The sequence below is a fragment of the Ambystoma mexicanum genome, chromosome 7q (assembly GCF_040938575.1).
Source record: "Ambystoma mexicanum isolate Mex_15411 chromosome 7q, UKY_AmexF1_1, whole genome shotgun sequence".
Lineage (NCBI taxonomy): Eukaryota > Metazoa > Chordata > Amphibia > Caudata > Ambystomatidae > Ambystoma > Ambystoma mexicanum.
The window spans coordinates 1,131,470,922-1,131,496,306 of NC_090941.1; the positions used below are offsets into that span (position 1 = coordinate 1,131,470,922).

At 45.2% G+C, this 25,385-nt stretch overlaps 1 protein-coding gene across 1 annotated transcript in view; it reads left to right on the forward strand.

Annotated features, from left to right (window-relative positions):
- Positions 1-829: 829 nt before the first annotated feature.
- The window catches only part of LOC138528229 (extracellular calcium-sensing receptor-like), a 70,416-nt gene continuing 45,860 nt past the window's right edge, over positions 830-25,385 (forward strand). Inside the window, exons 1-2 of the mRNA XM_069639685.1 lie at positions 830-1,107; positions 6,203-6,494. Of these exons, the coding sequence (XP_069495786.1) occupies positions 830-1,107; positions 6,203-6,494 (570 nt within the window). The remainder of the gene's footprint in view (positions 1,108-6,202; positions 6,495-25,385) is intronic.

A 25,385-nucleotide genomic window follows, 5' to 3' on the forward strand; every position in this document is an offset into this window, starting at 1 on the left:
GTGGACTCTCTTTTTGGTGATGACAGAGAGTCGGTATTGCCTTTGTAGCAGGCGACAGGCCACTTTGTCAGAGGATGAACAGGAAGTCCTCCATTTCCTCTCAGCTGCCCTACATTTACGTTTAAGTGTAGCTATGTCAGAGTCATACCAGGAATTGCACTTGGCTTTGGACTTCAAACGGATCCTCATTACAGGGACAAGAGCATCCAGCGTATCAGAAATTGAAGAGTAGAGCAGAGACAGGGCTGTGTCAGGATGTGAGACAGCCAAAGGAGGAGGGGGGGAGAGAAAGTGGCGGCAAAAGCCTCAACTGACACACGCTTCATGGGCCGGATGTCCGAGAAGGTAGGTGGCAGTGTTGGGGTAGGCTTGGCTTGGGGGGAAGAGAATGAGAGATGAGATGAGAGGAGGGAGTGATCGCTCCAGGGGAGAGGAGTGGTCAGAGGGATGGAGAGGGGGAGGTCAGAGGAGATCAAGACATCGAGTGTGTGCCCTGCAGAGTGAGTCGGGCCAGAGGGGAGGATGGACAGGGAGAGGGAGTCGCAGAGGTCACCGAAGAGTACAGAGGAGGACCAAGGAGAGTCTAAATGTATGTTTAGGTCACCGAGGAGGAGGAGATGAGTGGTAGAGGCCAGGAGGGAGGAGGAGAGGTCTGCCCACTCAGAGAGATTTGACGTGGGGTGGAAGATACAATGGCGGAGGGTGGTGGAGCACCGGCCTGATTAGGAATGACCTGAAAGACATTCTACAGGAGATCAAGGCCATTCAAACAGATATCCAAGCCTCCATCTGCGATCTAAATGGAAGGGTTGATAAATTGGAGTACACGATGGAAGGGATGGAGAATAACCACCTAGAGGTGGACCTTTTGGACATGAAGTATGAGGCATGTCTCACAGACCTCAAGTCCCGTGAGGAGGACACGTTTCTGAAACTGGATGACATCGAGAAAAGAGGGCAGCGAAACAACCTGCACAGGAAGGTTCAAGGTCTGATCAATGCCCTCTTCCTGGGAGATGGGGGAAAAGAAGTCCAACTCAAACGGGCACACAGAGGAGGAGGTGGAGGAGGTAGAGGCCCGAGGTCAATTGTGGTCCATTTCCTCAGGTACAGAGAGAAGATGGAGAAAAAGCCAAGCGACTGGGCAGTGTCCAACTTGAAGGAGACACAGTCAAGGTCTTCCAGGACTTATCGGCCTCACCCTTTCCCGACAGAGAGACTGTGGTCCCCTGTCTCAATTGCTGATGCATAAGGGCATCAGGTACCCTTGGTCCTTCCCCTTCGCGCTGTCCTTTTTGGGCTTAGAATTGGGATGTGCAGCTCGCTTGTTTGGTTTTGCTCTGTCCCGGCCGAGGCAGCAGGGAGCTCAGGACGCGCACAGAAGTGTTCTTGACCTCTCTCAGTTGCAGCTGCATACTCAATGTTGGAACTCTCATGAGCAATGGTGGTTGGAGGGGGGGCTGTTAGGCAGAATTATATGCAATACCCTTTGGGAACACCACATACAATTAAGACTACAAGTGACAGTACAAATTCACCTTTGGTACAAGCCTATACTACACAGTAAAGTGGTAGCGATGGCTGAGTAGCCAGACTTATCTCCAGAGTAAAGTGAGCAATATCAATAGTTACAAAAAGGACAGCAATAACTATGATTCAAACAAACACTGACTCAAGGTTTCTGAGTAAAAGAATATACATTTATTTACACATATTATGCTTTCATCCCTCGATGCCATCGCCCCTCTGAAGCTAAAAAAGAGCAAACCCCGGAAACACATCAACTCCTGGTTCTCACCCCATCTTAAAGCCTTCAGACAGGAAAAGAGGCGCTGTGAAAAAATCTGGCGAGCCCACCCCTCAGAAAATAACAAAAAAAACTTGAGTAGTCTAGCCTCCCATTACAAAAAAGAAATTATATTGGCCAAACAAACATCTTATAGTACGCAAATCTCACAAGCTAAATCTAACACTAGAGAGCTCTTCACAATACTCAAAGAGATTGAATCCACGATCCAAGTGCCAGATTCATGTATCAAAGATAAAAACTGGTGCACGGGCATACAAAATGCCCTAGCGAACAAAATCTCCTCCCTTAAGACTAAGATAAGCATCAAAAAAGAATCTCTGCTCTCCTCCACTAAGCCGAGCAACGTCACCCATAAAAAGGTTCACCCAACTCAATCACCCCCCCCGCGCACAACCCCCCTTTTAATTTCCATAAAGTATCCACCAAAGAGGTAGAAAATACTATTCTCTCCCTCAAACCTTCAAACTGTCACGGAGACCTATGCCCTGCACAACTGATCAAGGACGCAGCCCGTGATCTCGCACCATTTATTACCAAACTAATAAATGCGTCTTTCACATCAGGCACAGCACCTAATAATTTAAAACAGTCCTGGGTCCTCCCCCTGCTTAAAAAACAGAACTTAGACCCATCCACTCCAACTAACTACCGCCCCATTACCACAGTACCGTTCCTTCTTAAAATTCTCAACAAAATAGCATACCAACAGATCCAATACTACCTTGAGCACTTCCATCTCCTAGGTGTCAGACAATCGGGCTTCAGGCCACAGCATGGAACTGAAACTGCACTTATAGATCTCAAGGCACAGATAGACGAACTGAGAGACCAGGGTAAGACAGCACTACTGTTACTCCTTGATCTCTCGGCGGCCTTCGATCTGGTCGACCATGAGATCTTATGCAACCACCTTCAAACAGCTGCCCACTTCTCTCAAGAAGCAACCAACTGGATCCAATCCTTCCTTAACAACCGTACAATGAGAGTCTTCTCACTGTCAGCATTAGCCGACCCTACACCTATTACTTGCGGCGTGCCTCAAGGATCTTGCATCTCCCCTACACTTTATAATATCTTCACGAAGCCCCTTTTCGATGATCTAGATGACCTGGGTATCACCTACACTAACTACGCCGATGATACCCAGATCCTCATCCCGTTGTCGGGGGATTATGACAAGGATTTGGCCTTCGTTAATAGAGTGTACCTCATCATCCAGGCATGGATGGCCTCACACGGTCTATGCCTGAATGATGACAAGACAGAACTCCTTATTCTAGGTTCTACACACTACCTCAACAAGCTGGACCAAAAATACTCAGCGTTCATAATTGACGATAACAAGATTAAGGTAGCTAAGGAGGTTAAAACCCTCAGCTTTTATCTTGATTCCACCCTTACCTTCAACAAACAAGTGAATGCAATGGCCTCTGCCACCTCTTACACTTGCAAACTCATCAGGGCAGCCAAACCCTTTCTTTCCCCCACCAACTGCACCACCTTGGCCAGGGCACTGATCCTGTCCAAGTTGGACTATTGCAACACTCTATATGTAGGCTGTAATAAATATATCTCAAACAAAATCCAAATACTCCAAAATAATGCCCTCAGAGCGGCCCTTAGTATCCCGAAGAAAGCCCATATCTCTGTTTCCAGAAGATCGGTCAATTGGCTATCGACCAAGGACAAGATATTCCTTAAATCGGTGTCTCTGATTTGTAAATGCCTCCACCAAGCAGCCCCTCAATACCTCATCTCCAGATTTACTAGACCCACCCTCTCCCGCCCCTCAAGAACGGCCAACTCCAACCTTCTTCTTGTACCCAGGTTCAAACGTACAATGTCAGGAGGTAACAGCTTTCCAGTAAAAGCAGCGCAATTCTGGAACTCCCTTCCTCCTACCTGCAGGGAGGACCTAACCTACCATCAGTTCAGAGCCAGGACTACCTACTGGCTTAAAACTCTTGATTCATAACGACCGTGCCAATGCCCAGATGTGTCACATGGCTCCCTACCTCATTGCATGTAAATATGTATTTAGCATTGCCTATAGTGTATATGCTCTACCATTCCTGCTCGGCGTGATTTGTCCGGCACTGTAACCGCAGCTGGACCTCACCCTACTGTATGTATGTAACTAAGTTTTGCAACCCTCTTGCTGCCTCTGCACCTGGCTACCCCCGGGTTAGGTGCGCATTATAAATAAAATACAAATACAAATAAGTTATAAAACTTTACACTATTATCAAACAGTTGAAAAATCACAATCTTAATACACTACAGCACACCCAATAGATTCTGGACAAGTTAATCTCAAAATGAAGTGTGAGCAAAATGGCACTCCAGTAATTTAAAATGGAGAGAAAGACAAAGTTAGACAAACGTTGAGCAGCAGCAACAAGTAAGTAAGCAGGGCAATCTCGAAAAAGGAACAACAGTGAGGAAATTAAATCAAGGGGCCTGGCCCAAAGTCAATGGACCAAAGTCTATCCAGAGGATCACACAGTTCAGAGTAGTTTGCGGTTAAGTCTTTGCCAAGAATTCAGAACGAAGTTGGCCGGACGAAAAGTTACTTTAATGAATAGAGAAGGACAAGCCCTCGGATTGGCGAAAGATTTCACACACGTTCACTGCGGCTGGACGAAACAAACAACCGGGTTAGCCCAGTAACTTTAGGGCAGAAGAATGCTGTGCTGCGGCAGACGTTCCTGGCAGGTTGTGCAGGCTCACGGTTCCTGAAGCGACTGTCGGACTGACAAGAAAGAGGAAGACTGGAGGGTCCTGCAGTGCCCATGGCAGAAACTAGCAGCGGAGCAAAGCGATGAATAAAAGGTGCGCTCCATAAAACCGAAGCAGGGTCCGATCCTCCTGGCTTTCAAGTTCACTGTAGCTGTGCACAGCAAATTCGACCAGAGGAGGGAGGACTGGCTTGCAGTTTGGTGAACTGCTTGTTCCCACCACCTCAAGGGGAGAAGATTCTCAAGTCAATGGCAACTTTACATGTTCTGGGAGACAGTGGTCAGTCCCAGAAAATGAAGTCTGAGTTGGGAAGTCTAAAAAGACAACCCTGTGTCACTGCACTGAAGGTGCTGTGTAACACACAGTAAGAAGATGATGGCCCTCATTACGACCCTGGCGGAGAACCATGGTGCAATTTGCACCATGGTCCATGGCGCTAAGCTGCCAACTCCGCCATGGGGGTTGGCGGACTTACCGCCCCATTCCGACCTTGGCGGGGCGGTAAGTCCCCAATCCCCATTTACCCTTCCCCATTCCCATTTTTGCCCCATAGGGTATAATGGGAGTGGGGAAGGCCTTAATTACGCCACCGTAAATTACGGTGGCGTAATTCACAACAAGTCCCGTAGCGCCATGGATTTTTCCGCCTGCAAAAAGCAGGCGTAAAAATCACCATGGCGCTACGGGAACTAGTACTCAGGCGGAAAGGGGCGCCATGGTTTACGCTGGCGTAAACCCCTTTCCGCCAGGGTCCTAATGAGGGCCGATGTCTATGGAGTAGGTGAGGCTCCACAGTCTATGAACACAAAAATAAATGTTAAAAACACACACAGCAAAACACATGTAAGAGTGGGAAAAAAAGCTCACACTCTTACCAGGTGAAAAAAATAAATCCTAGAAATCCAGCAAAGCTGCTGAGGGACTCAGTAGGTGAGGGAAATTAGCCATTCTGGAGAATTCTCCATAACAGGGGCTTTGGGGTGGAGGGAGGAAGAACAGTTGAAAGATCCTGTGTTGGAAACATGTGCCGAAGGCAAACGCCTCCTGGTTTGTATCTTTCCATGTTATTTCAAAATCAATTAAATTCAGTTTACAAAAAAAAAGAAATGTACAGCATTACAAACGTAAACCATCAATGAAGTCTGTGCAGATGATGTTTCCTGCGGCAATGTAACCATAAGTATCTCTTGTCGAAGGTTTTGTTTGAATATCGCTTGAAGGCCTTTGACAAGAACTTCATTGTGCAATGCTGCTTAAATCCTTCAGATTGTTAAGTCAACATCACTTGTTTCTTTTTTAACATGAACATTTCATAATATAATTCTCATATCGTGATGTCTCAAGTTTGTGTGTCAAAGTGTCACAAGATATCACCAAATTCGTCACTTAACACAACAGAGCATTTAGAAGAAAATCTATGTTAGACACTGTGGTGTGTTGCTGAGTGTTCACTCAGTGTAATCAATCTCATTCCCAATGCTCCGACAGAGAAGGCAGACAAGGTTATCGTTCTTGACTATGTGATCATTCCAAATACAAATGTGCATGGTGACACAAAGAATACATTACATGTTTTCTTCAATCTAGTAAATGTTTGATTGTAAAAATCACATCCATGTCATGTTAAAAATTGATCTCTTTGTGGTATTGCAGGTGGAATATTAGATATTATCGGATTGTCCTGGCCACTGTTTTCGCCATAAAAGAAATTAACGTATCTCCGGATGTTTTACCAAACATCACCCTTGGCTTCCATATATATGATTCATGTTTATCCGAGGTAAAGGCCATCCAGGCGACGTTGGAGATGCTCTCAGGAAAGAACGGGTCCTTTCCTGGATACAGATGTCCGGCACACCCTCTGCTGGCTGGGATCATCGGGGAGACACTGTCCCCCTCAACCATCCCCATGGCCAGAATCACAGGAGTACTTCACTACCCACAGGTAAATGGAAAGATGCTTGAAATGCAACACATTAAAAAATACTAAGGGCCTCATTACATGGAATGCGGTAAACCATGGTGCTATTAGAACCATGGTTTCCGACTGTACCATACCGGTACCACAATGGAGAAAAGGGGAATTACCACCCTATTCCAAGGTTTGCGGGGCGGTAATTCCCCCTTTCTCCATGGCCCTTCCCCATTCCCATTTTTGCCCCATAAGGCTCAATGGGAATGGGGAAGGGGCTAATTATGGTACCGCAAATTGTGGTACCGTAATTAGCACCAAGGTCCCTTTGCGGGTCCCAACTTTAACGGCTGGTCTACACCCGCCGTTAAGGTCGGGTCCCACAAAGGAACCTCGTAGTAAGGCGCTAAGGGTTTACCGGTACCGGTGCCCTTACCGGTACCGGTAAACCCTTACTGCATTCCGTGTTATGAGGCCCTAAGTCTACAGAAAACTATTTATCCCACGATGTGTACCCTTTCTTATATCCACATCTCATTATTGGTACTTTATTTACAGCCTACGATTAGATCTAAAATAAAACAGACAATGTTAGACGCAAGCATTTAGCTAAACTTCGGGCAAATTGAGAAATACAAGAAACAACACACATAAAAACCTAGTATGACAATAGTAAGTTATTAACAATTGCAGTGAAACAAGTCTGGCAGTCCTTTGAAGAGAAATTGATGAAACCAGTGTAATCTTAGAATGGAATAAGATTAACTAAAAATGGAATAAGTAGGGACATTGTTGTATTGGAGGGGATGTATTGAAAGTCCTGGAATTGGATTTGTTTTATTATTTGTTTGTAGATGTTCCTCTCTTTTTAATATTGTTGTGTATATTTAAATTATTTTTATTTGAATTGTGTTGTATACGTGAAAAGTTTTAATTAGACTAAATAACATAATAAAATAATGTAGAGTCGTTTTTTTTAATATGAAGTATGATATCCTTGAAAACATAGTAAAATATATTTTCAACTATTAAGAACCAATTTCAATAAGCTCTTTTGTCACACAATTCCCTTTTACTGCAGGGGATCAATCACTCCTCAGATGAAACCCTCGCACATCTCTGTTTAGACTGTGTAGCCTAAGACAGCATGACCCAGTGTTATATTAGACTTGTATTTATTATTATTCAACTTCATTATTCATTAGTGTAGTTCAAGCATGTGCACTATTTTTTGTATTAATGTTATATGGTTATGCAGTCACCTTTAAGAATACCAACAGAAAACAAAAAAAAACACAATAGAAAATTAAATACAACATTATTTCAACAATTCAACCTCAATTACATACAGATTTTATTTTTTAAAAGAAATGATCCATCAAAAGTAAGGCATTACCAATGCATGGGTTAAGAAAAAGCACAAATGCATATTTATGGGTTATTTATTTATTGACAGATACAATTTCCCAAATAGTACAAAGAGTCAAGATACAATGCAGATCTCTAAAATATTACATTGATTCTCCAACAATTTTAGCTTTGTCTGGATTAACTTTTGAACCTTGGGAAGCTGCAAAATCTGCAAAGACAGTAAGCAAACATTGCAGCCCAATCTATGTACAGTCAAAAATACACAAATTGTCTGCATACGCCATCCAAACTGGTTTCTAGTCACATATTTATGTGGCGCCGAACGCTACTGGTTGCAGGCTGGCACCCACATCCGATATATGGAGGTTAAACAGGCAGGGTGCCAAAACGCATCCCTGCCTGATTCCTCTAAAAGTTGCAATTCTGCGGTAAAGTGTTCCACTCTGATTGAGTCTAATTTGGATGTCGAACTCCGCATACAACCCAATGATGAGTCTCTCTGGAATCCCCCAATTTCTTCATTTTACCCAGAGCAATTTTTGATCATCCGCATCAAATTCGGCTGATAAATCAATGGTGCCAAGAAAACATAATACTTTTTAAACCAAGCTTGGCTCATCAGACTCTTTAGGATGAAACCATTCAGGGATGTTCCCAGATGTTTACGGAACCCTGTCTGCCATTTCTGGATTCTACCTGTTGAAGTTTGTCAGTCTTCTAGATGCTCCAACAGCATGGCCACAAAGTATCACGATTGGTATATATTGTAGTTTTGATGCCCCCGGGTCTGGTGCGCATTACAAATAACAAAACAAACAAACAAACCCTTTTAATATATTGGTAGAATATATGCAGTTGACCATGATTTAGGGAATCTTTAGGAGACAGCAATGGTTTCAAATAGTTTAGCCAAGATGTTAGCCCATAGCACTTGGTTCCCCTTAATAGATTAGACAATTATTTGCTCCGAGTGCCCTGGAAGTACTGATCTTCTTGATTAATTCCTCGATCAACTCACATGCGGTTTCCAACTATTATCTGGCTGTGCTATTTCATTTACAGATTCTAAATTGAAGTCACTAGTTGCTTGCCCCGCAGTTCATCCAAATACCTTTTGATAGTGACAAACCCAATCCGGCTCTCATACAAGATTCAACCCTCTGACTGATTGAACATTCTCAAGGTCATTTATGAGTTTCCAAAATGTCTGTGTATTTTTATTTCTCAGGGTGTTTAACATGCTGTCTGCATCCCACTGCAGCACATGGCATGGATACCTTGCTGGGATTTTTTATGAAACTGCTTCCCTTTTTTAATGTTCCAATACTTTTCTGATTTTGACAAAATGATTGCATCTGTTAAAATCTCTTATCATCTTTCTCAGTTTGAAACAGTGAGTGTGTTTCTTTTTACAATCACCCACTCTCACCTTACCAGTTGGCAAACCAATCTTTATTACTTCATCAATGAGCTCTTCATAGCATAGGTATCCACTGACAAACGATTGTTCTCCCGATGAGGGAAACTAAGATTCATGTGTGTCATAGGAGCGTCATTCACTCGTTGCATGGACATTGGATTCCAGGACACGCGAGTACCTAAGTTGTTCACCCTTAGATCACAAACAACTATTATTTGGTGTTACAATTTCAAATTCATTGAGCATAATACTATGGTCAGTGAAATCTGAGGGACATATAAACAAAGATTTAGATTTATCAAAAAGACCCCAAGTAGCAAAGATTTAATCCACAGTGGAACAAACTATTCTGTTACTCTAAGTGAAATTGCTTGGGATGTCGCCGGCTTTTGAACCATTCAACATTGTTAGGGCCCTACCACCTAGACTAGTTAGCCACATTGACCCATAGAGTTCCTTGCCATTCACTTTTTGGGACAGATCCCTTTTAGTCTCTATCATTGTACAACTAGCATTTAAATCACTGGAAAGCAGAATGTTAGCACCCACATATTTATCAAGCCAATCATTTGCACTCGTCATGATTTTATCTAAAAACAAAGTAGAATTACACACACTAGCATGCCAATAAATACTGAAAATCAAAACATCTATGTCACACTTAACAAAGAACCTCATTTGAGTTGCCAAAACACTGGTGGACACATTTATACATTCAACAATACAAACAGCCTCACAAAATGTCCCAAGGGTAAGTAGGCCTCCAAAGTGTTGTCCATAATCACCCTTTTTAGATTTCTGAAAATTGGAGGAATAGCCACCCAATGCCGGTGCTTTCATTAGTCAAGTTTCTTGTAAAGATATTACGGGATGCATTTTCAAAATATGGCCTACTGTAAGATTAGTGAGTAAATGAGTATGACTTTGCATGTTGCAAGACAAACATGAAAAAGCTTTATTCAAATCATGAAGGCAATTGAATGATGTCTGCCCTTGCTTCCTAACACGTAGGGCACCAGCCACCCAGAACCAGTCACTTTGTTTATCTACCACTGTTATGTCAATCCTTAATATCTGGATTGTGTGATCATGGCCACTACCTGGGTCTAGGCAAACCACAATTTCATTTGGCTAGAGTTACTCTTGAACACTGCAGCCCCTCTTCCCTGATTATAACCCCTATACAAATAGCGTTTCAAATCGAGGCCGAGTGCACAAACGGTGTGCAATACAGTCATTACGATGTCAAATAGCAGTTTAGACTTAAAGTAAATGACAACATGGTCAGTTCTAAAATGGTAAATGAAAACAATTCTGTCAATATCACAAGAAGCTATAGCTTTAAGATTTGGAATTGAATTCAGAAGCCAAAATACATTTGTGCAGTTCAGCACTGCATGTTTGTTTTCTATCAGAACACTTTTCAATAACATCTTGAATGCATTTTCACTGCCGTGAACATTCATCATCCAATTCCAATCATTAAGACCCTTTGCTTTTATCTAAGAGGGACTTACCGGTAAACGATTTTCAGGAGTTTCACTCTGAAACCTTCTGCCCTTCAACCCCTCCAATATGCTATATGTTTGATTTTGATCATTCCAATTTGGACCAATCGGCTCCAATCTGTTAATATCTAATCAACAATTTCTTTGCAGGCAATTTTCTTGAAAGACCGGAGGAGCCAAACTAATGGTGGTAGGAGTTCCATTGTCTCTTATCGGTGCCAACTGGGACCGAATTACTTGCCAGAAACCAGCTGCAATAGTAAGGGGTTGTAAATCTGTCAACAATGGGGGTACTGCCAATTTAGTTACAGGGGTAGGATTAGAAATCAAACATAGAATATTGGGGTTGACGCCTTTCAGATTGTAATTCCCACTGTATTAATCATTTAATCAAATGAACTCTGGGACTTCACCACCTCAGACCACAATACTGCTTTAACTAATGGTCTCTTCAAAAATGAGTTAACACATTTTCGCGTCACCGGTTTATTCAAAGGATTTATAGACACATATTTAGTTTAAGGAATCGGTTTACCTCCCATTTTTCCACGTTTTTGTCAACTTTGAACCCCGACCCAATTCTTCTTTATTGACGATAATTTATCAATTACTGCCAATTTCCTTCTGCCATCCCAAGATCATCCATTAAGGATGAATTATTGGGAACCACAGTCACCATGGTCATAGGCATAGGTAAATAAACTGTCTCTGTTGTAGTTAATAATGGGGGAGGGCAAGGTGTACTTAAACTAGGTTTATCTATCTCCCCTAGAACCGCCACCGTCCTGTGAACCCTCTCATGTCTTATAAGTGTGCCCTTAGTGGGGTTGAATCTGGACATTAGACATAGCTCCAGTAGATTGACCCTGGCTAGACAGAGACACACAAATACGGTCCTCCTGATTCGGTTCCACAATGTTTTTTTTTAACACTACAACCTCTTACTTTGGATTAAAGAGGAATTCTTTAGCAGTACTTCGGGCCTCATTACACGGTAGGCGGTAACCATGGAGCTATTAGCGCCATGGTTGCCGTCGGTATTTTACCGTGTCCGCCTTGGTGGATGGCGGAATTACCGCCCTACTCCAAGGTGAGCGGGGGCGGTAATTCCCCATTCACCAAGGCACTTCCCCATTCCCATTTTTGCCCCCATAGGGCATAATGGGAATGGGGAAGGCGCTAATTATGGTACCGCAAATTGCGGTACCGTAATTAGCACCAAGGTCCCTTTGCGGCACCCTACTTTAACGGCTGGTAAAACCAGCCGTTAAGGTCGAGTCCCGCAAAGGAAACTCGTAGTAAGGCGGCAAGGGTTTACCGGTACCGGTGCCCCTACCGGTACCGGTAAACCCTTACCGCCTACCGTGTAATGAGGCCCTATGTCCTTTAATATTTTCAAATTTAAAATGCAAGGATTCTAGCATAGCAAAATGAATTTTAGTTTCTGTCTTTAAACCCTTGTACAGGGAAACCAGAACACAAAGGACTTGATTAATCTCCGTTAAAATTGCATCTTTGCTAGCTTCACGTCTATTAACAAGGTGCCGAAGCATTGTGGTAAGCCTTCTTGGAGGCCCCTCTGCAGGTGTAGATTTGTGTTATGAGATTGTTGAATGGATATTAAGTGGTACCGTTGGAAATAAATTGGGCGGTGTGTTCATAGTGCCAGAGTCATTGAAAGAATTGTGAACAGGGCTATGGATTACATTAGCCATGTTCAGAACTGTAGGCTCACTAGTAGGTGCAGGACGAGAATAATTAGGGGACCATCGATGATGTTCACAGTCATGATTACTTGTTGTGGACAATGGCATTGTTTTTGATTCTGTAGTTGTGTGGAAAGAAATATGTTATTTTCCCCTGTTCAGAAACAGCAGTCTGTCTATTAAACGATCCAATTTGACAAGGGGCTGGAGACAGGATCTCACATGAAGATTGGGGCGCATCGGTAATCACGTTAAGTCCTGAAGGACCTTCTCCTAGAGACAAGATTACCAGCCAATAACATTTCTTGATCTGTTATTGGCGCCAGGTTTTTTCACACAAATAATGCCATCTTGTTACCACTTCGCAAGTACATATGCAAATATTAACATTGATGTCAGCACCAGAAAGGGAAACAGCTCCTTATATGCCAAAAAAGGTAGTCAAGTGAACACTGTGTAAAAGAATGTAGTGTTAGCAAACAGTTTTGCTAAAACGCACCGCCCACCATATCACCGACCACACCGACATCTAGTGCAAATCTTCCAATATAGGTCAGATATTCCTACTGGTGAAGGCTACACGGAGACCAAGATCCAGATCCATGAATCTGCAAACTGCAGATCTCCACCTGACTTTGCGCGCACTTCGCGCTAGCCTGGGGATTGCATGCAAGTCAGGTGAGGTAAGAGGAGCACCGAGTACAGAAGGCTTCAAGGCGGAATTGTAGATAGTAGATTCATGCTCCGTTAACAAGTAAAGGCTTTCTCTACACTATAGACCTCACCCACTTACCTTTACTTTCAGAACTGCACTGCACTTAGCACACGACTTCGCATGTGCTTTATTGAAAGGGGGAGCGATGTGCTTACTTTGAGTTTACTTGATAAACCTCTGCAAGATCTGTGCACTGATATACTTTTAAGCAGTTCTGTTTTAATGTTCTGTAAAAATATGAAGAAGCGGCCGTGAGACAGTGAATACCAAGGTCACAGAGAATCTGTCCTTTTCAGAGGACAATAGTTGGCATTGAAACCCTCGGATATCTCTGTTTAGACTGTGCAGCTTAAGGTAGAACAAGACAGTTTTAGTTTAGACATTTCCTTTATTATTATTCGACTTTAAACAGAAATGATTTTTAGAATCAAACACAATGTCATTGCTCTTAGCGATTTGTAAATAGTGTATATATCTATTCAAATTTGTGATGAATTTGACTTCCTTGCAGAAGGTGTTATGCTCAAATGAATCCATGTATAAATAAAGTGAAGCGTAGGACTGAGCAAACAGAGGCAAGGAATGCTGATCCCACTACTTAATTGAACTAAAGAGGAAGACTTGGATCAGGCTCCACATGGGTCCTTCAGTGAGGGTTTTGGACCCAGTTTAACTTTTGTCTTGGAGGGATTTTGCGGTATTCCACTGCTAATCAACCATTGACAAACCTCAATCCTGAAGAGGGGCACACTTATCAGCTGTGCTGGATGCTTTGGCATACCATTGGGCATCATTGCCTCATGAGAGAAAAGGTGTCTGCCAGAGGTTTTTGGATATCACAAATTTTTCTGAAAATCAAATAATCATGATACCCTCTGCACTATCATGTTTGCACTTTGATGTTTTTGCATTTGTGCATTTGAATCGCTTTTCTTTTTTCAGTATTCAGGGTGCAAAGCCTTCAAACTCTGGACAACTCTTCTCCAACGTTCACACTCTACCCTTTATGCTTTTTCACATCGATTTTGCAAATTCCTTCAAAACTGAGTAAAACAGATTAAAATCTACCCTTACTTTCTATTTTTTTATTTCTTTTTACAAAAGCGTTAGTGCCTTTGTGTCCCGCTCTCTTTACCTTTTCCTTCTTATATTTATGCAAGAGCCTCACAGTAAGGGAATTCCTCTAAGGAAATGTGTGCTGATGAACTGGCACGTTCACAGTAAATATGGGTAACTATTAGTATTTATATTTGTTTGATTTTTATACAGCGCTTTACACCAAAGCACTGAACATGAGAATAACACGGCGCAATAAAATGCAGATAAAATAGAAAACACAGAGGAAATCTGCATTTACAGTAATCTTGTTAACCAGAAGAAACAAGATAAGATCTCAAACAGACTCAGAAATTAGAAGAGAGAAATAGAACGACGAGAAAGAGGCAGAGCGTTCCAGTGTAGAGGGGCAAGGAGAGAAAATGGGGCTTCACTTGTACAGATGGATGAGCAGGAGACTGTTGGGAGCCTGATTGCAGATTGAGAAGAACCAAGGAAGGACAGTGGTCTATTATTAAAATGACCAACTATGGTAAATGTTCTAGAGGTTGGGGAAGGCGTCTGACTGTGACCGGTGTGGATGCCCGACCCACCTCAGACGCCTCCTTCTTGGAGGTCACTGCATTGTGACACAAGCCCACATGTAGACCACCAGCTAGGCCTAAGAGGTAAAGCATGACTCAGCAGTGATTTAGGTCTGCAGAGGTGACATTTGAGTTCAGTGCACATAATCTGTGCAAACGTATCAGCAGCCCAAGGCGGTTGACCTAATACGGAAGAGCGGAGCGTTTCAATGGCATGACCACCTGATCCACTCTCCGCACGCAGTCCCACAGAAGAGGACGAAGCTGAGGACCAAGGGCTCATTACGAGTATGGCAGCGTGGGAGAAAACAGCAGTAATGCAGTGGTAGCTTTATTACCACTGCATTGACGCCATATTACCCTACCACCATACAACTCATTTGGTGGTGAGGCAAAGAAAATACCTCCAGCAAAACTCTGAAGGTGATTCCACCGCCTTACAGCCAAAAAACAGCAACATCGGCAGAAATCCCCATGGAGTCCTACTCCATACATGGGGACTAACACCACCACCACCACCACGTGTATTCTATTGGTAAATCCACTGGGCCAAGTGGCGATAACTGCAATTCCTTTTGGTGGTATTCTGGTGAATTTACCACCAGAATACCGACACACTTGTAATGAGGCCCATTGTGTGTGTTCCTGTATCTCAGGCTGGTGTGTAGCAGCGCATGCCTATGTTGCATATGAATAACATGCTCAGTCATAATGTGCACCCATGTATAAGTGTTAAGGAAGCATGACATAAATAACACATGCAACACTGAATAAGGATGCAGCAAAGGCTTCCCAGGATTTGCAATCACTGGAATTGCTCTGAGACATATTGCATTGCAAACCTATACATATTAAAATATATATATATATGTTTAGTTGGGCAAAGGGGATAATGGGTAAATAGTGGGTTCTGGGTGGGGCTAAGAAGATGCTTTTGGGGGTGTCCCTCCTACAAATGAGTAAAAAAAAGGAGACAATACAAAGACAGTGGTAAAGGATAGGGGGGAACCTAAATGCACAGTAAAGAAATGGAACACTCCAAGACAGGGCTTTTCAGCCAGCTATGCTAGTACAGAGGAGGTTATCAAGAGGGGGCTCACTCCCCAGGAATTGGGCGTGTGTGGGGCAAATCATGACCCTATGGTTTAATGAAGGGTGGGTGGAGGGTAAACGCAAAGCCAGAGTCAACAAAAGCACAGAAAAGCAAAGAAATAGATTTTCTAAATATACTCGACATATTAAAATCAATGGAATTAATGCAAGCAGCATTCCTATAGATGTCTAGTAGACCCATGCATGTTTGCACTGCACATATGTGGCCATGGCATGTGCGCTTCATTCAAGATTCAGAGAGATCCTGAGCTGGGAGGTTTTAATGGATCATAGCCAGGGGCATGTTTTGGGGACACCCCTACAGACCTTTGCTTCCCACCTTCCCACGCAATTATACAAGGGGAAAGACCACATGCAGCTCCGGATGAGGGGCTGCACACGGGGGGGGGGGACAGATCATCACCTGATTTGACTGGGTAGTTTTTAAAATGATCCATTTCACGTTTTGAATAAGAGAACATAAGAGCAATGAGGCGCAAGCACAGACGGTAAAGAATGTTACTGCAATTCTAAGAGAGATCAAAAGGAGCCAGGGCAAATGGGTTCCTGCACATGCTTTCAAGTGGGAACATTGGTGAAAGGTGTGTAAGCATTGTGCCTATCTTGAAGCATTGGGCCAGCAAGTGTTGTGCTCATCTACTTTTGTTGAAATATCATGTGTTTATTCTGACAAAAGCACTACTGTTTAATAAAAATAAGATCTTTAATTAAACTAATAAAAATTCAGAAGTAAAGATTTATGCGGCACCCTTGTTAAGACATACACAGAGAAGCAGACTTATTAGAATAGTGGGTTGCTCTGGATTTTTAGTCAGGAGTACTCAGGCAAATTGTTTTAGCTGCACAATATAAACGTTTTTGAAGATTTTCTTAATCAAAGTAGAGGGCTTATACGTCACTAGAGCTCTTGTAGGCAGATCAGGGGGCCAGAGCTACTTAAATACGTCTGTTTTTGTTCTTGGGGCTCAACACTGTTGAAGCAGGCTTTTCGGCATTGATCCGGAGTCTGGGTTGCTATTTGGTCTGAGCCGGGTTCGAGTAGGGATGGATGAAATAGATTCCAATGATGCAGTGTGGTTCGGCAGCAGTGATGCCTTTTGGGTCAAAGACGCAGGGACTAACTAATCAGTGTCAATGCGTAAGAGCTTGAAGGCTCGGCAGCCTCTGATGTGTTGAAGCAGACACTTGCCATTGATAGCTAGAGGGCTTCACTAGCTCAACAATGCATTGGGGCACTGCAGCGACAACGACTCGGAGCTCAAAGAAGCTGCGATCCAGGCCGGCGGTGTCAAGTCTGGGATGCGTGTAGACTCAGCAGGTCTCAGACATGTAGCCAGTGGAACTTCAGCGTCAGTGTCAAGTGAAACTCTCAGATGCAGAGGCTGTTGAGAGTCATCGTTGAAGATTACTAGGCAGATTCCCTTGCCACGGCTTGGGCATCAGAGTTGCCCAAAATGGTATTAAGGAAATTTGAAGATGGACTGAGAGTCTGGGCTCATTTCTGTGGTTCTTTGGGTGCAGGGAGGCCCTGTCCAGCGTCTCAGGGTAAGGTAAGTCCTTTATTCTGTCCCACCCAACGTTAAAGGTTTGCAGAGAGGACTTACAGGGTTCTTTCACCTCCAGTGAGCAGGGCACTGTGTCCAGTGTCTAGGTTGCACTAAGTTTCTCCAAACTGCTGTTTTTGCCAAAGAGGTCCTTGGGATGGTTAAGGAGAGGAGCGTGCCTCTTTTTTCGGCCTTCCAGTCCCCATATCTCTGGCAGAGAATATTTGAGTCGGCTGCACCTCTAATCAGGTCCCAGGGAATCCTTCTTCGAGCAGTGTCCAAAGATGCATCAGCTAAGACAAGGAGCCCCCCCTTATTTAAGCAGAATGTGACATTGGAATGGTCCACTGCGAGTCTGCCCTGTGTTTCCAGATGTCATAGCCAGATTGCTTTGTCTGCGGCAAGTTGGCAGGGGGCAGGATGTTTGTGAGCCCCAGCAAAGTCCATTATGGTGAGACCCCTAAGTGGACTTAAGCACTAACCTGGGCTTCTCTACGGTGCCCCCTTCCTCTGTGGGCCTGCAGCAAAAGGTCTCCAGTAATCACACCCTGGTGTGAGGAGATCATTAAGATCAATGGACTGTTTCTGAAGCAAAGGTTCCCATGGGACCTCCCGGAGAGTGTTCCTTTTCCCTGGAGTTAAGTGACAACCATTCTCAGGAGGATCAAAGAGAGGGCTTCCTGGGCTGGACCCACATGCCTGGTGTATGTGTATCCAGCCCAGACAGCTTAATACACTCCATGTCCTGTCATGAACGCGTCATTGTCCACTAAGCTGACAATACATTGACATCTATGTGGCTGAATAATTGTGCAATCTAAGTAGCCTCCATGTCAGAAGTGGACATGACTTATATTTATTTATATTTATCCATTCATCCCATGGTAGCCGACATGCGTGTTATGATGACCACCTGGAATGATATGCAAGCGGATGGCCTTCTACAAGCACCTCGTTGCGAGCATTCTGATTGGGTACCGGCCCATACTTTGCAGACCAGCTGCTCGAGCTGGATGGGGAAGCCAGCAGTACCCCAAAGCCAGCACCCAAGGCCAAGGGTGGAGGTTTCAGCCAGATACACATTGCGCCTGCCCTGCTGGGAACTCCATAATCAGAGAGATGCACTCCCTTTAACTACACACATGACGAAGGTAAACTCATGTGCAACAAATCTGTGTCCCGAAAACGCAATGTCTAGCCTCTGATTTGTCTCGCCGCTCCGTCCACCTTAGCTGTGCTATTCTTAATACCCTGCCAGCTCCGAGTTCTTTCCTCCCTGTGCACTGCCCATTTCCTTAAAACACAACAACGCAGGACATACCCCTTGCTACAAACCCCAGCATGCGTGACTCCTACGCTCTGCAACCGAGTGCAGCGTGTACCCAGGTTTGCAACGCCACACTAGACTACAGGCACACCCTGCAAGTCAGCAATACACAGACAGGGTGCTGCCTTGCACAAGTGAACTCAGTCACCCGCCTTAAACGATTCAGCCTACTCATGCCGAGTTTGCATCCCAACGTGACCTACGGCAAACTTGGGATCTGCCCATGTTCCCACTTTTCCGTCCATCAACACACATACCCCTCTACCCATCCCCACCCTTTTCCTCCCACCTTTCCGCCTTCCACAAACCACCTTGCCATCTGCACAGAGCCCGAGTGCCAGGATAGCAGCCCTCATTGTTACCAAGTCATATGTGCCTATGACAGCAAAACACCTCCCTTCCCCCACTATGGTCGAAGAAAGCTTGCACTCAGTCCATCAGGAAAGGTGCCCAAAAAGAAGACCTTCCACTAAACTACATCCCACCCTCGCCTCCCTCCAACAAAAATACCAAACCTTGCAGACTACAGATATGCCAGGTCGAGCACCTCGAGTCAGCAACTCCCTGCAGCACACCTTGCTAGCATGCTTAAGGTGGTCACACAACATAACCACCGCCTGCCTGCAGCCACACTTCCCCCGGGGAAGCTAACTCCTCTCCGAGCGCTCCCGGTCTAGAGCTGTCTATCAGCATCTCTGTCCCACACCCTTGATAAGAACACTGTGACAACTTGCCAGTACACACATGCATCTCCACCATTCCTAATCTACTCCACCTTATATCAGGGTATGGAATGCTGGTCTTAGGCTTCATACCACAGCTCCGTCCTCACCTGCCCACACTGCCGGCCTATCATGACACCCAAGTTAACAGCACTCCAACAGCACCGATCGGCTGCATCTTGCTCGGTGCTAGATCCCTAGTGGCCTACGCCCCAGATATTCTGGACCTCATTACGCTGAACGAACCAGACATCCTAGCCATCACGGAAACATGGCTGACACCTACGTCCGGTCCAGTACTGTCCATTGCAGTCCCCAATGACTATTCCATCAAAGATAGCGACAGAACCTGCAGAAAAGGTTGGGGTGTAGCCTTCATCTACAAAGACAGTCTCCCACTACCCAATGTCAGTACCACACAGCTCCCTAACTGTGAGACTCTCTCTGTTAAACCTACCTACACAGCTAGCTTCACCATCAACTTCCACCTCATCTACCACCCACAAGGCCCAATACTCAACTTTGATGAAGACCTCTCCCAATTGATATCTTTGAACCTCAAGCCGTCGACCCAGTTTATCACCTTAGGGGACTTTAACCTTGGCTCCAACAACCTCTGCCGGGCAGGTTGTGCCCAATGTATCATCCACCCCACGCATGCCCATGGGTTCACTCTCCACTGGGTGATGGATCACAGATGTGGAATATCCGTCCACTCTAACACCCCTTGCACATGGTCAGACTACCATATCATCATGTATTCCGTCCCTATCCCCAGCAGTAAAGTCGACACTACCACCTGCTCCACATCCATACCCCCTAATTTTGCTTGTAGCACGTGGAAACTCACTAGTGCTCAAACCCTCCCTTTGCTCAGTCATCCTATGCTCACTGACCAAGATGCAGCCGCACTGGTAGACCACTATAGCACCATTTTAGGGAACGGCATTGACTCCTTGTCTCCACTCAAAGTCTGCAAAGCAAAACATGCTATATGCCAGAATTCCCGGACCTCTGAGGCCTACGCACACAAAAAGAGCAGCCAAAAACACATGATTGAAAGATCCCACCATGACAAACAAAGCCTTGTTCTCTGACATTGCCGCAAAATACAAACTAAGTATCCACACAGCCAAAGCCTATAAATACAACAACTAAATAACCACTGCCACATCCAGCTCACAAGAACAATTTGCCATCCTGAGGGAACTAGAAACCCTCATCCTTCCCCATTGCTTGTGGTAAAAGACGGTGTCCAGTCAATTGGTCGACAGCAAACTGGTCGACTGCAATTTGGTCGACACCATTTGGTCGAATGCCAAATGGTCGAATTTTTTTTTTTTATATATATATATGTGTTTTGTGGGTTTTCGTGTGGGGAAAAAAAAGAAAAAAGAAAAAAAAGGGGGTTGGGGGGGACCCCCCCAAAAAAAACCAAAAAAGGGGTAAAAAAAAAAAAAAAATTCGACCATTTGGCATTCGACCAAATGGTGTCGACCAGTTGTCCTGTCGACCAAATGTTTTCGACCAATTGACTGGGAACCGTAAAAGACAACACCTGGTGCAACAGCATCCAGGACACCTTCACGGGGAAAACCAGGCAGCTCCAAACCAAAATCACCACCAAGTGCTGCCACAGAATAGTAGCCCCACCACCGCTTCCACAACAAACGTGAATACTCCTCGCTTCCAATTCCAACCCATCTCAGTACTTGATGGCTACCATTATCAAGGGCCTGAAACCGTACAGATGTAAAGTGGACACCTGCCCAGCATCCCTTGTAAAAGACTGTGCTGAGCCTTTACTCCCACTAATCGCAGCTATCACAAACTCCTCCTTTGCTATTTGCTCTGTGCCTACCTCTCCCCCTTCTAAAAAAAGTTCCCTAGATCTGGCGATCCCCACTAACTACCAGCCTATCACGACTGTCCCCTTCCTGATGAAAATCATTGACAGGGTGGCCTACCTCCAGATCCGAGACATCCTCAAATCCCATCACATTCCAGGTACCCGGCAATCAGGTTTCCGCCCCAGAACTGGTACTGAGACAGCTCTCCTTGACTATAAAAACAAATTGAATGATGCAATCGACTGGTAAACTCTCGCTCCTTCGCCTTCTTGACTTGTCAGCAGCCTTTGATCTCGTCAACCACTACCTTTTGCATCACCTCACTACCTCTGATCGTTTCTCCCCCGTCGCCGCCAAATGGATTGCCTCCTTCCTTTCTAATAGAACCTCAAGAATCTTCACTGGCTACGCAGCAGCCACCCCTGCACCCATCTCCTGTGTTGTACCCCAAGGCTCCTGTGTCTCACCCACATTGTACAATATCTACACAAAGCCTTTTTCTGACCTCCTTGACTTTCTTAGCACTTCTTATACAAATTGTGCCAATGAAACTCTTATCCACCCATCTAGCAACCATACCCAAGACACAGCTAAATACCATCCACAAAACTATTGTAAACATGGATGGCCACGCGTAGCCTCTGTTTGAATGACGAAAAGACAGAACTATTGCTCATTGGATCCCCAGCCCGCCTCGCCAAACACGACAACGCCTTCAAATCCTTCACCATTGGCGGCCACAATATTCCTGTTTCCTCTGCAGTAAAAACGTTGGGGGTCTACCTGGACGCCACCCTCATGTCATGCTTATCAATGCCAGTAAGCCGTTCCTCTCAACAGAAAACCATACCAACATCACCGAGCACTTATTGGGTCCAAGTTGGACTATTGTAACTGACTGCTTTGTGGCACATCAGAAAAAAACATAAAACAAATGCAAGGTATTAAAAATAACGCCCTGCTGGCAGCTATGTACCTGGTCAAACACGGCCACATCTCTGAAGTAAGAAGATCTGTTCACTGGCTCCCAGTCAGGGAGGCACTACATTTCCAGACGCTCTCTATCACCCACCAGTGCTTAGCCAGCCACACACCAACATACCTCACCCAGAAGCTGAGAAGACAAGCCGATCTGAGATCTTGCCTGACGATACCCAGATACAACTGCAAAAGAGCTGGGGGTGCCAGATTCCCAGTCCGTGCTGCATCCCTCTGGGACAGCCCCCCCCCACACCCCCCACTTGCGGGCTGAACCTTACATTTTCAATTAACCACTGTACTACCTCCCCCTACTCTCTCCACCTCTGTCCTGTATTGTAACTAGCGCCTAGTTGCCTCTGGTCTATGAGCTCTGCTATACATGTTTAAATAAGATACAAATAAATAAAACAAATGCAACCAACTTGTGAGATTTCAATTATAAGGTTTTGAACCCGAGGTTCATGCATTTAACATGGCACCTCTATTTATTTTATTTTATTTTTTTAAGTATTTTATTGGCATTTATATGAATACAACACAACCATCAAACGGTAACACAACAAACAAACTAAAACAAATTAACTAATTAACTACCACAGTCGTCATAGGTGAATATATTGTTCGTAATTGTGGCGGTGGGCGAGGGGCTGGTGTGCAGCACACCCAAGTTCACGGGGGCTTGTTCATCAGGGTGACCATTCTTGGGGTAAGTCACAAGCAAGTCTCTAGTGAGGGTGAAAGCTCAGGGGGGTTTGTGGTCGGAGGCAAATTGGATGTCACGCACCAGGGCCTTCCATGAGTCTAGGGTGTTGTTGGAGTCATCATCGTTTGAGCGGGTTCCATCCTGCCAGGCCCTAGTTTCTGCCTCCGTCCACTTTTCCAGGTCCATAAGCCAACGTCCATGCCTTGGGCCCCTTGGGGATTTCCATGCCATTGCAATGGAACGTTTTGCAAGGATGCAGGCTAGGTCCATCAGTTTGACCAGGTGTTTGTGTTTGCTAGGCCTGGGATGAGCTCCCAACAGGCATTCCTTAGGGTTCCACTCATATCTCGTGAGTCCCGCTGCGGTGCAGGTACGTTCCACCATGGACCAGAAATTTGCTGTTTTGGTGCAAGTCCAAAACGTATGGACCATGTCCGCTTTGTCATTTCCGCACCAGGGGCAGTTCGGCGATGCATGTTTGTTGAAAGTTGCAACTCTGAGTGGGGTCATGTATGTCCTGTACAGTACGTTCAATTGAACCTGTTTAAATCTAATGTTCCTCGACACCTCCTTGGGGTATAGTAGTATTCGCTCCCATTCACTGTCGGTTAGCGCGGTCCCTAGTTCGGATTCCCATTTCTGTTTCAGGGACGCGCTTTTCGGGTTGGGTCTATCATTTAGTTTGGTGTACAAGCAGGAGACCAGTTTCCTACCATCTGCTAGATCGTACATCTCCTGGAGGAGGGGGTCCGGCGGGGGTTCTTCTGGCCAGTCAGGCCACTGTGCCTTTGCTGTCCGCTTGAGGCGGTGGTACCACAGGAACTGGGTGTTCGAGATGCCTTCGTTGGCCTGTAGCGATTCGAGCTCTCTGAACATGCCGTCTTCAAACAGATCTCCCCATGTATAGATTCCAGCTCTCTCCCACCTCCTGGCTGTCGCCAAGTCCGCCTGAGTTTTGCACACATCCACCAGGATGGGAGTATTGGGATTATAGGGGTGTTGCAGTTGTCGAAGGAAGCCAATTCTAGCCCATACCTGCCTGCCCAGGTTGACAATCATGGGGACTCCAGAAGTTTGTTTCGTCGGGTTCCAAAGCATTTCTTTAGGGAACAGTTTGGGAGTCGGATGTCGCAGGAGCCCTACTTCTGCTGAGAGGTCGTCGGAGAGCCATTTCATTGTGTGGCTAAGCTGCGCGGCTAGGTAATACCTTTGCAAATCGGGTAGTTGTATCCCACCTTCTTTGTATGGAAGCGTGAGTGTGGGTAGGGAGATCTTGTGTCTAGACGACCCCCATATAAAGTCCTTGATCAAAGAGTCCAATTTTTTGAAGAAAGGAGGTCTGATGTAGAAGCATACGTTCGTGAAGTGGCATAAGAGACGGGGGAGAACTATCATCTTGACTATTGCCGCTCTACCCATAACTGCCAGTGGTAACTTCGACCAGAAGTTCATAGATTTACGGAGGGCTCTTACTGCTTTTTCGGTGTTATGATCGTGCGTGAGCGCTGGGGTATGGCGCACCTCAATTCCCAGGTATTTGAACTGCTCTGGTTGCCATCGTATCCCGACATCTGGGAGGTCGGGCGCATCTAGACCCCTGAGTCTGGCCAGTGGAAACGCACACGACTTTAGTTTGCTGAATGTTATTCCAGAGTATCGAGCATAGTTGTCGAGGATGTCCAATGCGACTTGTGCATTGAGCTGGGAATTGTTCAGATATAGGAGGACGTCGTCTGCATACATGGATATTATGGCGTAATCGCTGCCCAGCTCAATGCCTGCGTCGAAGTGTTGTGTCCTGAAATAAGCAGCCACTGGCTCCAGGCCCAGTATGTATAACATTGGGGGTAGCGGGCATCCCTGCCGCGTGCCCCGCTGTATCGGCCAGGCTTTGGACAATATCTTGCCAGTCTTCACTCTCGCTGTCGGTGTGTTATACAGTACCTCGACCCACTTTACAAAGCTCTCGCCAAAGCCGAATTCTTTTAGCACTTCGATCAGCCACTCCCAGTAGATTGAATCGAAGGCCTTTATGGCATCCAAGGAGAGCACCGCTAGGTCCTCGTCCCGATCATAGGTCTCTGCCATGATGTGTTGGAGCCTCCTCAGGTTCGCGGTGGTGTTGCCTCCTGGCACAAAGCCATTCTGGTCCTCATGGATCAAGGTTCCAATCACCCTCGCCAGTCTCTTGGCCAGGATTGTCGTCAGGATCTTGCAGTCGTAGTTTAGCATGGCAATCGGGCGGTATGATTCGCAGTTATTGGCGGGTTTGTTGGGTTTGAGTATAGGGATGATAATCGTCTCTTTCATGGTGTTGGGTAAGT